Source organism: Dasypus novemcinctus, chromosome 8 (assembly GCF_030445035.2).
Source record: "Dasypus novemcinctus isolate mDasNov1 chromosome 8, mDasNov1.1.hap2, whole genome shotgun sequence".
Taxonomy (NCBI): domain Eukaryota; kingdom Metazoa; phylum Chordata; class Mammalia; order Cingulata; family Dasypodidae; genus Dasypus; species Dasypus novemcinctus.
Window position 1 is genome coordinate 93,185,837 of NC_080680.1, and position 16,399 is coordinate 93,202,235.

At 51.5% G+C, this 16,399-nt stretch overlaps 1 protein-coding gene across 1 annotated transcript in view; it reads right to left on the reverse strand.

The window, feature by feature from the left end:
• NEK6 (NIMA related kinase 6) overlaps positions 1–6,085 on the reverse strand; it is a 112,880-nt gene extending 106,795 nt beyond the window's left edge. Inside the window, exon 1 of the mRNA XM_058302402.2 lies at positions 5,970–6,085. Coding sequence (XP_058158385.2) covers positions 5,970–6,011 — 42 coding nt within the window. The 5' untranslated portion in view covers positions 6,012–6,085. The remainder of the gene's footprint in view (positions 1–5,969) is intronic.
• Between the last annotated feature and the right edge of the window lie 10,314 nt (positions 6,086–16,399).

Consider the following 16,399-nt stretch of genomic DNA (forward strand, 5'->3'; position numbering starts at 1 on the left):
CATGGACTGACAGGACCTCCCCACCAAGGTCTTTCCTGCAACCTCAGAGAGGATCCTAGAGGTTGGCTTTCTCCAGCAGATGCAGGGAACATGGGCATTGCTCCCAGGACTATTGTGAAGGCCCTTTGGTAACCCCTGCCCCACCACTTGGCTGCAGAAAATCCCTGGCTACCTGGGTGAGGAGACACTCTGGCTCCACCAGCCCACACAGAAGCCTGAACTCATGTAATTAAACATAATGACACATGGTGGGAACCTCCAGCATCTCCTGCTCTAATGACATACTTGCCTCCTAGCCCACCTCAGGGGCCAGTGAATCTCTAATTAGGTTTGGCACCAACAGGTGGGAGACCAAATGGGTGAGTAAGCAAGGAGAGAAACCTGGCCTTGGAATTCATCAGCCTGTGTGTGCCAAGTCCAGTTTGGCTACTCTTTCAAAGACTGTGAATCCTTGGGCAACTTAATTCATTTCTCCAAACCTCCATTTACTTGTCTATAAAATGGAGTTAAGAGTTTGTACCTCCCAGGGCTATTGTGAGGAATGTGGGTGTTCATCATGGGGTCTACCTAGAATTAGTCCAATGAGTGTTGGTTCCTTTTCTATTCTGAACCAGACCTTGACCCTACCCTACAGGCCCTGATAGGCTAGTCTGGAAGACAGAGAGGTTCAGAGAGGGTGGTGGGAATGCCAGTGGAGGGTGTTTTCTTAAAGGAGGTAATATTTTAAGTTAGATTTTGAAAGAAGAATACGAATTCACCAGGTGAATAAGCAAGCATTCCAGACAGACGGAGCTGCATGTACAAGGACCTGATCTTGTTTGGGGAATGGAGAGAGGTTCTGTGGGGTTGAACTGAGGGTATATGTGTAGGTGTGTGTATGTGGTAGGAAGGGCAGTTGGGGAAGACAAGTGGGAAACAAGGCTGGAGAGGTTGGCAGGGATCCCAGCTACCAGCTGGGAGGCAGGGAGTTGTGGTTGAATATCTTTCCAGGGTTTGATGCTGGGAAATGGGGACCAGGGCTGCCAAGAGCCTCATGGACAGATGTGAGAAGGAGGGGGAGGAGAAAACAGGAACCAGAGGAAAAAACGCTGTCTCTGACTAATTCCTGAGTGGCCCCTTTGCCCAGGAGGTCTATCAACTCCTTCAGAAGAGCTGGAACGTCCCCTCCGGGTTGACCTGTGGTCTGTGGGAAATGTGCTTCCAGGTCTGATTTAGTCTTTCTTGGGCACACTGAAAAAGAGAAAGGAGGAGGTAGAGAATGCACTTTTCAATACATTCTATCAGGTGGCACACAATGTCTGTTTGTGCCTACTGGTGGTGTCAACCTCGATCAATTGGTCATTTGATCAGTTTTCTCCACTGTCAAGCTTCCTTGTTACTTATGTAAACATCACATTCCTCTTCCCACTTTCATTTACTAGTTTTAGCATTCATTGATGTTTTTCACCTGAAGTAATTACTGTTATTCTAGTTGCCAACTGAACTAGATTTGTCCTTCTTCACTTATTATTTGGTATTCTACTGGAACTAAGAGCTTTCTCATTTCTCTATTTATTTATTCATTTGTTTGTACATAGCAGGTTGGATTCACAGGTTCTGATTTTATTAAGTAAATTATAATACATTATAAGAAGGAACTCCTTCAAGCATGTTCTTTTGAAATGTTTTGAAAACCTGATTCCTTTTTAGGGGAGAATGGTATTTTGAAATGACGATCTTAGTGGTAGGTGTATTCATAGCTACAGGGGGTGTTGCTGCCCCAGGCCTCCTCAGTGAATAGAGCTGGGGGATATATGCACGCATACACATACATATCATGTGCACATATATTAAATGCATATATCATATGCACATAAGCACATATGCATACACATACACATACATGTATACACATTCGTGTGCACACACCTCTCTATCTGATACTTTGCTATCTATCTCTATTCATTTTCAGCCAATTCCAGTTGGCTGCCAGATCCAATTCCAGGCCAACAACACAGAGTTCATTTGGCTTCCTCCTTTCCATCTGTATTTGTACCTCCCTTCCTTATCAGTGAGAAACTTGGCTCCTTTTATCCACTATGAGTTATTTATCTGCTCAAAACCCTACATATATATATATATTTTTAAAGATTTTTATTTTTTTAATTGTTTTTTTTATTTATCTCCCCTTCTGCAGCCCTCCCCTCCCATTGTCTGCTCTCAGTGTCAATTCGCTGTGTGTTCTTCTGTGTCCACTTGCATTCTTCTCAGATGGCACTGGGAATCTGTGTCTCTTTGTTGCATCATCTTGCTGCATCAGCTCTGTGTGTGTGTGGTGCCACTCCTGGGCAGGCTGTGCTTTTTTTTTTCACGCAGGGCAGCTCTCATTGCAGGATGCATTCCTCGTGCGTGGGGCATCCTTACATGGGGGACACCCCTGCATGGCATGGCATTCCTTGCACGCGGCAGCACTGTGCGTGGGCCAGCTTGCCACATGGGTCAGGAGGCCCTGGGTTTGAACCCTGGACCTCCCATATGGTAGGTGGATGCTCTATCAGTTGAGTCACAACTGCTTCCCCATGTATATTAATACCTCTTCCGACCCCACCATGCTGCCACCCCCCACCCCACACACTGTAATTCCAACCATTACTGTCCCACTCAGGCCTGCCTAATAATATTGACTGATGGACAGAGTGAATGGAAGGAAGGAGGGAAGAAAGGGAGAGAGGAAAGTTGAAAGGAAGGGAGGGAGGGAGGAAGGAAGGGAGAAAAAAGGCAAGCAGGCACAGGATGATTTTTTTAATAGCTTTTGAAGATTTCAGGAGGTTAGTTAGCCAGTGTTTTCAGGCGTGTTCAGTAAAACCGCGCCTCCCTGCTCTGCAGCTGGAGGGAACTGGAACACTCGGGGAGGGTTGCCTCTGCCCCAGGTTGCATTGGAGGTCCCAGAGATGAAGAGAAGTTTCAAGGGCCCAGAACTTCAGGCATCCTGGCTTCCCGTGGCCCTCGAAGGCCTTGCCAATTCAGCTCATACACATTGTTTGGAACTTTATGAATTAAAGAAATAACATAAGCTCAAGGGGTCGGTGACATGGCCAACCGAGGCTCTGACAAACTGATTCAGCCATGGCTGGAGGTGGGACCTGACGGGGTTCCCTACTCTGAGACTCCAGGGTTCCCTCCTACACCCAGCAGAGCTCTGCTCATCTGCCGCTACAGAAAGAAAGTTGAGCCTGGGTGCAGGCCCACTGCACCTCCCTCCTACTGCTGTGAAGTCAAGTGTGAAAGAAACCCCTTGCCAATCTCTGTTTCCCCTAGGAACTGAGAGCCAACTCTTTGGAAAGCAATCACCAAGGAAAATAACACACTCTCTCCCGATTTCCTGGAGGAGATGGGCCTGGCTTCAGTAGCCACCTGACTCCAAATTGTAAACCTGGTCACAAAGATGGGAAGACTGTGTTGAGAACATAAATGCAATGGGTTGTACCTGCCTAGCTGCACGAAAAGGTGAGCTCTCTTTAGCGGACTGCCTGAGATGCAGCCCATTCTGGTAATGCTTATTCAATAACAAAATCATTTTTCTTCCTGGAGTGGGAGGCAATTCTGTTTTTAGTCGCATTCCTCCAACCCTGTGATCCTGGGCTAGCTCCCTGCTGTCGCTGGGCTTCAATTTCCCATCTGGGAAAGGAGACACTGGGTTCTAAATTCTGTGTATCTCAGCCTCAGGCATGTGTCCTCCTTGGCCTCCAGGCCTGGTTCCCCATACTGAGGAGGGAGGAGGCGCCTTCCCCGCCCTCCCCCAGAGAAACAGGTCTGGCAGCGGGGCCTGGGCCTGCAGCCAAGGGGAAGCCAGAGACAATAAAGCCGAGTCACCCCGGCTTGCTGGGGCAGGTTGTGCAACTTCCCAGGGCCTGCAAACAAACTTTGGCTCGGACTTCGAGCTTTGAGGGCAGCGCTCTCCGTTCCCCAGTTCCCCAGGCCACCTGGCTTAGGAGGCAAGGATGAGGGTGGGCAGGGTAACTTTCTAGTCCCAAGGGCAGCCAGGTGGCTCCAGGCTCCTTGAGGAGGGTACACCCAATAAGGGGTCAGAGCACATGGCTGCAGAGGTGGGGCTGGGGTGGAAGAGTCCTGCCAAGGTGAAGGCGTGTGATCCTGTGTCAGTGTGCGTCTGCACGGGGGCAGGTGGCACATGTATGTTGTGTGGGAAGTGGTCACATCATAGGATCATTGGAGGGAGAGTAGTCAAGACCCACATATGCACATGGGGTAAACGCACAAGTCTGCGGTGGGTGCAGATGGCCCCGCTGCGGGTAGGCACTGTGTGTGTATCTGCTAGCTGTTTGCATGCATGTGTGTTATGGATCACCCAGCAGAGGGTGACTGTACATGCAGAGGTGACTCTGTGGGAGCCTGGGCCCCGTGTGTGACTGTTTACTGATGAGTGTCCATGTGGGCACGGGTGGGCACATCTGCCCGCTGGAGGTATACATGCATGTGCATATCTATGTGTGTGTGAGCCCTGCTTGCCTGGCCTGTTGTCTCTGTGGGGGATGATGGTTTGGTATATGTGGGTGCAGGTAGAATGTGGAGGCTCATGCCAGCGGGAGCAGGGCTCATGTCCCTGGCCTCATATGCTTGACCCCCTCTCCCACCCCTCCCTGCCAACCTGCCAATGACTCGCTGCAGGTGCGTCTATTCGGAGCCCTAGTTTTCTCACATGTACCCACAGAGGGAGAGTTTGACTGGATGAGTTGTCAGGCTGCTCTACCTTTCCAATGGCTTGTGTACAGTTCCCCAAAGGACATGCAATGATGGGGAAACCGAGAGTCTGGAAACCCTGGAATTTAACTTGGTCCCTGGATGAGGGGCAGGAGGCCGTGGAGTGACCAGCTAAGCCAGGGGACCCAGAGCCCAGGAAGGGCCTGCGAGAACCGCTGGGGAGGGCAGGTTGTGCTCCAAGGCTTCTGCTGTGGCCTAGAGGCAGGGGACTGGCTGGAGGAAGAGTGGGAAGGCCAAGGTGGGAGGACCTCTGTGAGCAGCCCCCAAAAGGGGTCCCAGCGGCCCTGGGAAGGAGACAGGACGACACCTCTGCTTCCTGAAAGGAGTGGGTCCCTGGCTCCATCGCCCCTTAGGGAGCAGGGCCTGGGGCAGCCCTCCTGGCACAGACCCGACCCTGGGTGCCGGTGTTTAGATTGGAGACTTTGGCCCGAGCTGCAGGGAAGGTCCTGAAGAGGGAGGAGAGGATCCACTGGCAGAATGCCGACCATGCGCCGCGCTCTTTGCAAGTGTGGCGGGATGGGACTGTCTCTGCCTGTCACTACTTTCTTCTCTCCTGAGTCCTAGCAGCAACTCCCACCCTGTGTACAGACGAGCCTTGAGTAAGAGGAGGTCAAGAGACAGCCAAGCAGCTTAAGAGCACAGAGCCAGGGTCAGCCTGCGAGAGCTTTGTTGGTCTTGGAGCTAGTTCACTGCAAAGAGCGGTGAGGAGTGAAAGCCTCCTCCAGGCCAGCTCAGAACATGAGCTCAGGGGTCTGACTTGACCCTCTGGGACAAAGACCCTGCGGAAGAGGAAGGACAGTCCTGGCTGCCTATTATAAGAGTCAGGGCCCGTCCGTCAGCCAGAAATCACTTAAGGTAGATCAACCAGAGGAGATGTAATGCAGGGATTTGTTTCCACGGGAGAGGGAAGGACTGAGAAGCCAAAGAGCAAACGGTATGGGCAGTCTAGTGTTCAGCAACTCAGGAAGCTGTGACAGCTCCAGGGCTGGAGAGACAAAAGGAGGAGGTGCCGATACTGTCTGGGGGCAGTTAGGACCCTGGCAGGAGCCACCTAGGGGGAGCTGGGAGCACAGAGGAGAGCAACTGCTGCTGGTAACACACCCCCCTCCCCGGAAGCAGAGGGGAGAGGGGGGCCTACCCCCCCTCCTCCCCTTTTACTTCTGCCCTCCTCCCCCGCTCCAGCCTCCTGCTCTTGCTTCCCACTGCCCTACCTGGTGAGGGAGCCTGGGAAAGCAGCCTGCGGAGAAGGGCATCTGCGTGTAGAAGCACCAGGCAGTGGCGGCTCGGCCTCCTGTGAGACTCTCCACATGGGCTGAGGACTCGATGGGAAAAGCAAAGAAACACTTGGCAGCATCCCCAGGACTCTGTGTGCCTGACCGATGTTTGGTAAGCATTCAATGGACCGAACCACGTGCTCCCTGAGCATGTCGTCTTTACCACAATCCGGCCAGCTCAGGACCAGGCCTCCCATGTTGCAGTTGAGGAAACTGAGGCTGTCAGGGAAACAGCTTCTCCAAGACCACCCAGCTGGAAAATGGCAAAGCCAGGGCTCCAGCCCAGGTCCGTGTCACTCCTGGAACCACAGGTCTGGGAGAAAGGTGCTAGGTCGGTGCCAGGTGTTACAGTTGGAGAAGATGCTGCATCTCGGTCCAGGGTGGAGGCCCTGGGTAGAATTCTGAGAAGGAGAGGTTTGAGCCAGCGTGAGGCCAACTGGGAGGGACCCACAGTTGGTAAAGTCAGGGTAGCCTGGCATGCGGGTTAAGAGCAGGACTTTGGAGCCTGACAGCCTGGTTCAAATCTCTGCTCTGCCACTTACACAGTTGTGTCTTCTTTTTTTTTTTTAAAGATTCATTTTTAAAAATTTACTCTCCCTCCTCCCCCCTGCCCCAGTTGTCTGCTCTCTATGTCCATGCGCTGTGTGTTCTTCTGTGACCACTTCTATCCTTATCAGTAGCACCGGGAATCTGTGTTTCTTTTTGTTGCGTCATCTTGTTGTGTCAGCTCTCCGTGTGTGCGGGGCCATTCCTGGGCAGGCTGAACTTTCTTTCACACTGGGCGGCTCTCCTTACGGGGCTCACTCCTTGCGCGTGGGGCTCCCCTACGCGGGGGACACCCCTGCGTGGCAGGGCACTCCTTGTGCGCAGCAGCACTGCTCATGGGCCAGCTCCACACGGGTCAAGGAGGCCCAGGGTTTGAACCACGGACCTCCCATGTGGTAGGCGAATGCCCTATCCATTGGGCCAAATCCACTTCCTTGCAGTTGTGTCTTGAACTCTCTGTGCCTTAGTTTCCTCTCCTGTACAGGGGGAGTACCAGGAGGACCTGCCTCACAAGGGTGCCGTGAGAACGGGAGGGCTGTGTGAGTGCTGACTGCAGTGATTATTGCATCCGTCCTCTGAGCAGCACCACACCAAGCCCATTACAAACCTTATCTTATTCAACCCCTAAAAACAAGTCATGTCTTCTCTTTTTAGTCTCGTTTTACATTTGAGGAAATTACGCCTCCAAGGGGTAAAGCACCTAAATTAAGATGGTGCTCCGAAGATTAGACTATCAATGAAATCCGTGTCTGGGCACTCTCCTGAACTCCGTCACTCTCTCCCTGGCCCCCAGACTCCTTCCTCACCCTTTCTGGCTCATGCCCACAGGTTCTCTCCTCAACCACCCTCCTCCTGGGCACACTCCCAGCACAGCTCTGCTGATCCCGCTCCTCCCTCAGCCCTGGAGGTGGCACTGTCCACGGTGGCTAATCTCCGGGTTGTCACACCATCCCGTTCTATTTCTCAGCCCTTCTACCACTTGTGCAACAGTTCCCTGAATTAAACTTCCTCTGTTCAAAAGGCCTAGAGTATCTGAGTATTTGCATTTTCCCGGCTCCATCCTGTCTTACACAATTCTCATCACTCGTTGCCGGCTTCCTTGGACCACGCGCTCTTCTAAGCACTTTAGGCTTAATGAATTTAGTGGTCGGGTACCATATCCCACTTTACAGAAAAGGAAGTAGGGGTGTGGCGGGAGGGAGTCCCTTGCCTGAGCTCGTGCAGCCAGTGAGGGGCAGAGCCGCCGTCCCAGGGCAGGAGGCTGGCACCCTGACCTGCTCACGGCGCGCCTCCCTTGCCGTCGGGCAGCACCGCCGCCAGGCAGGCCCCGCAGACCTGAGCCCCGCCTGGCCCCTGGAGGTCGGCCCTGACCCCTGCCGGCTCCAGCTGCTCTCTCTGCCGCACAGACCACGTCTAATTTCTACCCCTTCAGAGCCGTGAGGTCAGAGACATGAGTTCTCTTCCAAGTCAAAGGGCACGGTGACCGGGGAGGGGCCAGGAGGTGGTCTCAGGCCCCCTCCCCACGCAGGCTGCCCTCCCAGGTCTTCCTGCAGCTTCGTGGGCTGGCTTCTCACTTCAGCTGTCCTTCCTGCCAGGCCTTCTCCCTCCATGTCGTTCCTGGTGCCACTGCCCTCCCAGGGCGCACCCTCTGATGACTCATCTCCCGCAGGACTTTCACTTCCTTCTGTTCTGGAAAGGGCTTTTGACCTGCTGCAGCTACAGACAGGAGGCTTCCACCCTGGGAGGCTTGAGAGGCCACGAGGGGCAGCTGTGGCCCCGTGGAGGGCAGGAGGCTAGGAGGGGCTCCGGAGCCTCCGGCCAGACACTGCCTTGACCTGAACCCAAACAATCTTTCAAGCTCAGCACCTATGCAGGATTAGCACACAGGAAGATCAACCTCGAATTTTTAAGGTGAAATTTTATCTTTCACACTTACTGATGGCATTAAAGGGACTTATCCTCATTCATTCACTCACTCACTCATTCGTTCTCTCACGTGACAAACCTGTCCTAGCTTCATCTGTACCAAGCAGGCTCTAGTCTGCCAAAAACCAAGGCTCACTAAGCCCAGCCAACAGGAGCGGTGGGTGGAGTTAGGGAAGCAAATCCAGAAACAGAAAACGCCAGCCCAGAGGTTGGCGTGCTTGGCGAGGGCCGGGCAGGAGGCAGGCAGGGCAGTGCCTAAGTCATGGGCCCCACCAGGGCAGATCCAGGGTTGTGAAACCTGAAGCTTTTCAGTTTTGGGGTGCCCTCTTTGAGAAACAGAATTCAAAATTTGATTTGAAAATGACTGTTTATTTAGAAGAAGAAAAGAAAACCCAAGATAGCACAGTAGCCCTTGAGATACTTGTGAGCCCTCATCACACAGTTCACTAGAAAGGTCTATACAGGAATGCTTCCTCTTGACAATTCAACTTCCCCCCTCCGCTTGGAGCACTCTGTAGCTCCCAGCTACTCTAGGGGCATGAGCAAGAGAGAAGCCCCAAAGATACGGCTTCAGAAGGGTGACAACGCAGCCTCCTCTGGCAGGTGTGTTGCATCGTTTACATCCTAGACCAAGCGTACAGTACGTGCCAGGTGAAGTGACTTGGCATAGACCAGGCCTGGGTTGCACTCCTGACTCACCCATTTTCTGTGTGTGCAACCGGGGGGAAGTGGCTTATCTTCTCTGAGCCTTGGTTTACTCATCTGTAAAATGAAGCTATTGATAGATCCCACTGCATTGTGTTTTTGTAAGAATTAAATGAGATCACCCATGCAGAGCAGTCCCCGGCCTGCTGTAAACACAACGTACCCGATAAACATTGGCCATCTTCATGAATAACTGTTTACGACGGGGTCAGTGGGTGCCTGTGTTTGCCCGTACGTGTGTGGGATGGTCAGGGAAGACTTCCCACAGGAGGTGACATTGGAGTTGAGTCTTAAAGGAGAAAACGGGGAAGGACATTCCCGACAAAGGGAATGGCATGTGCAAAGGCCGCACACGGTGGGGGAATGGGGCAGGGTTTGGGGAGGGAAAGGAACCAGGCCAGGAGCAGCCTCCAGGGATCTCTGTAGCCTCAGGAGGCCATATTCAGAGCAGGTCTGCACTCCCCAGCGCCCCTGGGCGCAGGCACCGAGTTCACAGCCAGCCTGGGACAGCTGTGTGTCTGGGTGGGTGGGGGGTGCCCTGAGCTTGGTCTCTGAGAGCCTGGCAGCAGTTTCGGATTCTCACCCTTCTGCCCCCTCCCGTTTCCAGGCCGCCACTTCCTTCCCCTGCACAGACCACAGAAAGCATTTCAGAGGAAGCTGCTAATTTATTTTAGCTGTGGTTCCTGGACACCCCCTCCCACAGCTGTCCCCGCCTCTGGCCCCTTTGAGAGGCACGGAGCCATTTTCTTAGCTGCAGCCCAAATAATTCCCTGGTGAGGAAAGGGTCCTACCCCCAGGCCTACCCTCTCACCCCTAGCCACACAGCAGAACAAGGAGCTCGAGTCCTGGGTTCAAAGACCAGCTCTGACACTAGACACTACTTGCCCTGTGATCTCCTACAAGTCCCCTCGCCTGTCCAAGCCTCCTTGTTCCCATCTGTGCTCCGGGACCCAACCCTGGGAGGTGGGAGGGAGGGCTAACCTCTGAACAGAATGTGGGAGTGGGTTGGGGGGTACTGCCATTCTCCCCTCATCTTCTCCCTCAGGTGTTCAGGCTGGAAGGACCTAAGAGAGTCTCAGTATGGATTCAGGTTGGAGGGGCCTGAAGTTCATACTTGGAGGGCCATCCTTAAGGAAAAAAATCACAAATACAGATAACTAGGAAAGTTGAGTTTTTATTTCAAAAGTGTCCATACAATTGAGGAGCCCTAAGACTTTATCAGCATCGTGGAAAATCGGCCTTTGGTCAGTGCCCAAGAAGTCACTCAGGATACAGTAGGGAAACTGAGGCTCAGGAAGCAGACATCACAGACCCAACAATGGTCACATGGCTGGTGAATGGTGGGCCAGGATGGAGCCCAGGTTTGTCAAATATCAATGCCTGTGGTTTACCCACTGCCCTTCACAGCCTCTGTAGCCCCACTGGGGTGGGGTGGGGCAGATGTTAGGGAGGAAGGAAGAGAGACAGAGAGTGAGAGACAGAAAGAGAGCGAGAGAGACAAAACTGAGAGAGAGAGAGAACGCTGGTGGCAGTACTCTACCAGGGACAACATGGATAGGTCAAACAGACCAGGATGTGGGCCCCAGCTCTGCTCCTTTCCAGCTTCGTGACCCTTCCTGACCCTCAGCGTCCTGATCTGGAACACGGGGTGGTGTGGGGCAGTTGAAGCCACCCCACGCAACAGCAGGACGTGCAATTCTATTCTCCATTCCCCTTTCGCCGCGGTCTGAGTCTATTTTAAGCCGCCTTGCTAATAAAATGGCTAACACTTGTCTAGCACTTGTCTGGTGCCAGGCACGGTTACAAGTACAGCAATTTAAACATATTAACGCTCCTAACCCTTACAACGACACACTGAGGTCTGTGCTGTTATCGCCTCCACATTTCAGATGGGGAAACTGAGGCAGCAAACCCAGGCCAGGCTCTGTCCTGAGGAGCCCGAGGCTGGTGGGATCAGAGGCGGCAGCATGTACATTATTATAACACCAGACAGAAGCTGGTCAGTGCAAGGAAAATCCTCAAGAAGTGGACAGCTTGGTCCTTGCTACAGGAGATGGCATCTGAGCAGAGCCCTAAAGAATGGGTTGGAGTTTTCCAGGTTGCTGGGAGGGAAGGAGCATTCCAGGCAGAGGGACCAGCACATGCAAAATCATGTAGGCAGGAGAGTGCATGCGGGAAAGGGAACGGAGTCTGCAGTCTGTGGAACCGGGGGTGCGGCTGGTAATAGTGGAGACCAACACCCCCGTTTTCCATTTTTCTCTTGGGTTCCACACCCCAAGCACTAGCTTCAATCCTGGAGGAGAGGTCTGTGAGGGGCAAGCCTGCTTGAATGCTGGGAGCGGGCAGGACAAAGGAGCCTCAGGCAGAGGTTCAGGCTGGTCTCTGACATCAGTCCTTGGGTTGGGAAGCCCTGGGAAAGGCTCTAGAATGACCCATTGCTGCCCTTCTGACTTTGACAACTCAGGGCCCTACACTGATCCTTTAGGGGAAGACGTGGGCATCAAGTCCACCCTACTAACCAGCTACTCCTCCCCAGACAGAAATCCCACTGATCTCTACCTGTCCACGTGTCCAGCCACCCTCACCCCCATCCGTCCAACACTTACCTGGAGAAGAAGCTGTCAACTGCCTGCCTGTATCCCCTTGATCCCCCCCCAGTTCCTCTGCACTGCAGTGGGCTGTCCTCAGCTCCCTGACATCTTCCTACACTTTGCACCCACATCGCAGGGATGTGACAAGACACACGTGCACAAACTGCCACATGTGCACACCTGCGGCACGCGGGCATCTTCACAGGCAAGCACGGTACAGGCTCCTTTGCACCCATGCACGCCTTGCCACCCACGGGCGTGCACACGGGTGCCTGCTTCTCTGCGCCCTCACGCACCCTGGCACACGCAGATACAAATTAGCAGTCGGTTCTAATTCCTTGCTTAAAGAAAACTTGTGACTGTATTAAAAATGTAGGCCACATCGGCCAAATAATTAAAGTGAGAAGCGAGGCAGTGGGACTTCTCTGCGCTCTCTCGGGGCCGCCTGTGTTGGGCTGCGCTCAGCGTGGCTTCGTCCTATATATTTGAGGAAGAGGCACTTTATTACAGTAATTTATCACCCCCATAAACGTGGCTCCTCTCTAACACGGAATAATTTGGGAAGAAATATGTTTTAAAAATTAAAAATGCAGTCGGCACGCGCCCCGTCAGGTCTGCAGGGAGACATTGCTGCAACTCCGGTAACTGCCCGTGTAGCTCTAATACCTACAACTTCCATTATTTAAAGTGTGATTATATTTTTCCTGCTTGGAGCTTTGTCAGCTATAAATAAAAGATAAGGGTGAATTGTTGCAGGGCCTAGTAAGCACTTCCATTATTGGTACTTAAGGGGACTTGGGGGTGGAGGGAACGGGCCAGGGGTGAGGACGGAGGAAAGGCCATTTGGGGGGTACCGACTGGGCCTGGCCGCTGAACTGCTGGCATGGGTGGACCCAGTCGCTTTTCTGCTGGGGTTTTCCTTTGGGTCCAAAGTGACGTGTCCCTAGGAACCTCAGCGCCCTAGGCTGAAGTGAAAGCCACCCACAGAGGTTGCAGCCCGCACAGTTCCCTACCTGCCTGACCTTCTCCTCGTCTCCCCAGCGGATCCACAGTCATGGGGCAGCCAGGAATCTACAAAGCAGAAGCACTCCTTAAGGAAAGGGGTTCATTGAGGATTTTTGTTTTTCCACAACCAGGAGTTGTTTGCTTCTAAGTGAGTCCAGAGATGGGTAAGGAATGGGATTCACAAGAGGTGGGGGGGGGGGAGAGGTACAAAAAGAGGGGTTCCTTTATTAAACAAAAGTAGATTGTTGACTTCCGTGCCTGAGGGCCATTTCAACTAAACTGGGAGTAATTGGGAATGGAAAGAAACTCCCCCAAAACCAATCAGATCAGAAAACAAAAGGGATAGAGGCAAAGCTAGAGGAAAAAAAAAAAAAAAAAAAACACAACTAGAAATAATCTACTTGCCTTCTTCCCCCAGTCCTACATGTTTCTCTAAATCGTGAGATGGAATTGGCATCCTGAGTCTGCCACTTCATAGACAGGTGAGCATGGGCAAGTTCTTGCACTTCCCTGAGCCTCAGTTTGCTCATTTGTAAATTGGGGGAAATCGTACCTGCCTTTCAGGGTTATCACGGCAATCTTATAATGTACCATATGTGGAGTGTTGGGCCTGGTTCTTGCTGCACTCCAGGTACACAATAACGTTCATGAAATAAAATTGGAAGGAGGCTGACTTAGTCTTTTTCTTAGCATTTAAAACCATAGGTTGGAAGGTATCTTAACAATCCTTCTATCCAAGGGTTTCCAAATACTTTATTTTTCCAAGTAAAAATTTACAGGGATCCCAATACACTTAAAAAGCTCACCATATTGAGGGCAAACCCAATGGGACTAGCAAACAGATTTGGACTGGTTCAAGCTACATCATGTGTGGGGCTCCCTGGCTGACCACAACTCCCTAGCTTGGCCTGGGTTTAGCCAATCTGGACCAGCAGAATTGGTCTGAGCTATGTAAACCAGTATAGCTGATTCAAACCATTTTGAGCTGGTACTGGTGGGCTATATTTGTCCTAAACCTGCTCAAATCACTTTGAATTAGCCCAAATCAAGCCCAGCCCAAGAGTCAAATGGTGTGTCCAAACCTGAGTCCCAAAGGGAAGTACAAGCCAAGATTCTGTTTAGGATGATCAAAGAGTCTAGGTGGCCCAAGCTGGATCCGACATGTTTGGACAGGTGAGCATGTGCTGAGACTGCAGAGCGAGTAGAGGACAGAGAGCCCCTCACCTCCTGCCTCAGCTCTTTAAGCATCTCCCTGAAACCCCAGGGCTCCAAGAAACAGAAGCTATTTGGGTTGGGCTAGAGGGACGATAACAGGAGGTGAGAAGGAGGAGACAGTGTCTGTGGGCACCACTTCCAAGAAAACAGGAGGATGGAAGTATGGAATGCAGCTCAAGGGAAGAGTTTATAATGATATAAAGATGCATGACTCTGGAGGAGATCTGTGCACTGATGGGAATGCCCCTGTAGAGAGGGAAGTACTGATGATGGAGGAGAGAAGAAATAACAAAAGGATTCAACCCTTGAGAAGAAGAGAAGATAGACTCCAGACCAGAAGGGGTGAGATAGGCCTCTGAGAGGAGAAAGGACCTCTGGGTGTCAGGAGGGAGGAAACAAAGATGAGGCAGATGCAGTAGGTTCACAGGTATGGAGGCAAGACCAAGAAGGCCCTCGCTTCTCTTGACATCTGTTCTTTCCATGTTGCTAGGGGCAAGGTTATCTGCTGAGAGCAAGAGGGGTGTCCAGAGGGTGGTAAGTTTGAAAAAAAAGAAGATAGGAAATGGTCACCTCAGGAAGAGAAGCACAGCGGACTCTGTGAAGCGCTTGAAAGGCCCATTTGAGGTCGCTGGTCATGAGTTTAGAGTGAAACCTGCCAGTTTGGCCACATGATTCTTTTGTGTGAGATGGTAGGGACAGCCAGAGTTGGGGACTCACCAGCGGAATGTGATAACCTGATGACTGGGCTGATCAGGTTGGGAAATGAAGTCCGGAGAGACCAGTGGTCTGTGAGAAGGAAGCAGGGCTAATGGGCTAATGGATTGGCAGTCTCCATGAGAATCTGAGGATTATGGTAGAGGTAGCACCTGAGCAAGGGGCTGAAAGGATAAGGCAGACGTTGGTGTGGGGTGTTTATAGAGAGAGAAACCGAGGCCAAGTCAGGGAGGTAACTTATCCAAAGTCACATAGTTATTTATGGCAGGGGAAGTGAGTACTTGTTCATGGTCCCCTTTTAAGTCATTGACTTATTTACTCTATAAATTCCCATTGAGTGCCAACTATGGACTAGGTGAACCAAAAAATCCAGTTCCTGCCCTCAAGGAATTCACTGCCCATGGATTTATTAATTCATTGTTCATTTAATATGCCTAGTAAATGTGTATTAAATATTTACATATATATTGGTGAACAAAACCAGGCACAGTTACAGCCCTCATGGAGCTTGAATTACAGGGATTTACCAGCTGTGATATCTTGGGCAAGTAGCATCTCACTTTACTTGTCTGTAAAATGGGTTTCCTAGAACCCACGTAACAGTTGTTATGAAGATGACCTGAGTTAGTAACATGTAAAGTATTTAGACTTAGTAAGCCCTTGGTAATATTAGCGATTTCTATTGTTTAAGATTTCAATGCCTGCATATCTTGCAGATCACTTTTTCAGTAGGTGCTGGTGGTGTCCCGCCAAGCACCGGTGTTTCCCTGCCCAGGGGCCTCCTTTCCACCCTACTGCAGGGTTGGTTGCTGAGGCCTGCTCTATGTTGTTAACACCTCTGGCATTAGCAATAAGCCAAGGTTGCTAGGGGTGGGAGGATAAATACCCAAGCTTCCTTGCCTCTAGGGCTTGTTCTATTCTTCCAGTTCCCCAGTTGAATTGAGCCTCAGTTGCCTAGTGGGGTAATCCGCTTATAGCACCCACTTTATCGTCCTTCTGCCCTTCCTTGTGTTACTTCCCCATTCCTCGATTGCTATTTCCTGGTTTCACCTCTCACATAAACTATCTTCTTGGACTCAATCCTTGTCCCAGGCTCTGTTTCTTAGGAATCCCAAGCAAACCCAGATTGGTAATGGAAATGGTCCTAGGAAATAGACTCTCAGGAAGGAACCCAATCACTTGCCAGCCAGAAGGCAACAAGGATCACTTTGCAAGATTCTCATTTGTAGTCGTTTGGGAGGAGTTACAGATAGAAGGGAATGCGTATGTTTATCCAGGGGCTCTAGCACTCGAGAGGTAGGGGCAATGGTATTTGTAAGGTTTGCAGAACTGGTTGACTGAGGTTTGCTGCCATTACAGTCTGGAAGGAAAAAATGTCAGGTTCAGGCCAGCCAACTGTCAACTCAGGGCATAGGCACAAGCCAGAAGGCCACCAGAACAGCACTTAAAAAAGACTCTTAACTCCCAAAACTGGAACGCAGACTGTACTCAAAATCAGACCCAAGATCAAATTGAAATAGTAGTGCAGGTACACAGGGAGCTAAACTCAGCCCAGAAAGCCTTCTACGCTAAAGCCAGAGAAGGATATAGCATCACCCTGAGACCTGGGATGGGGACATTTGGGGCGATATACTTGAGAAACCTGAACCTTCAGAGTCCCTGAAC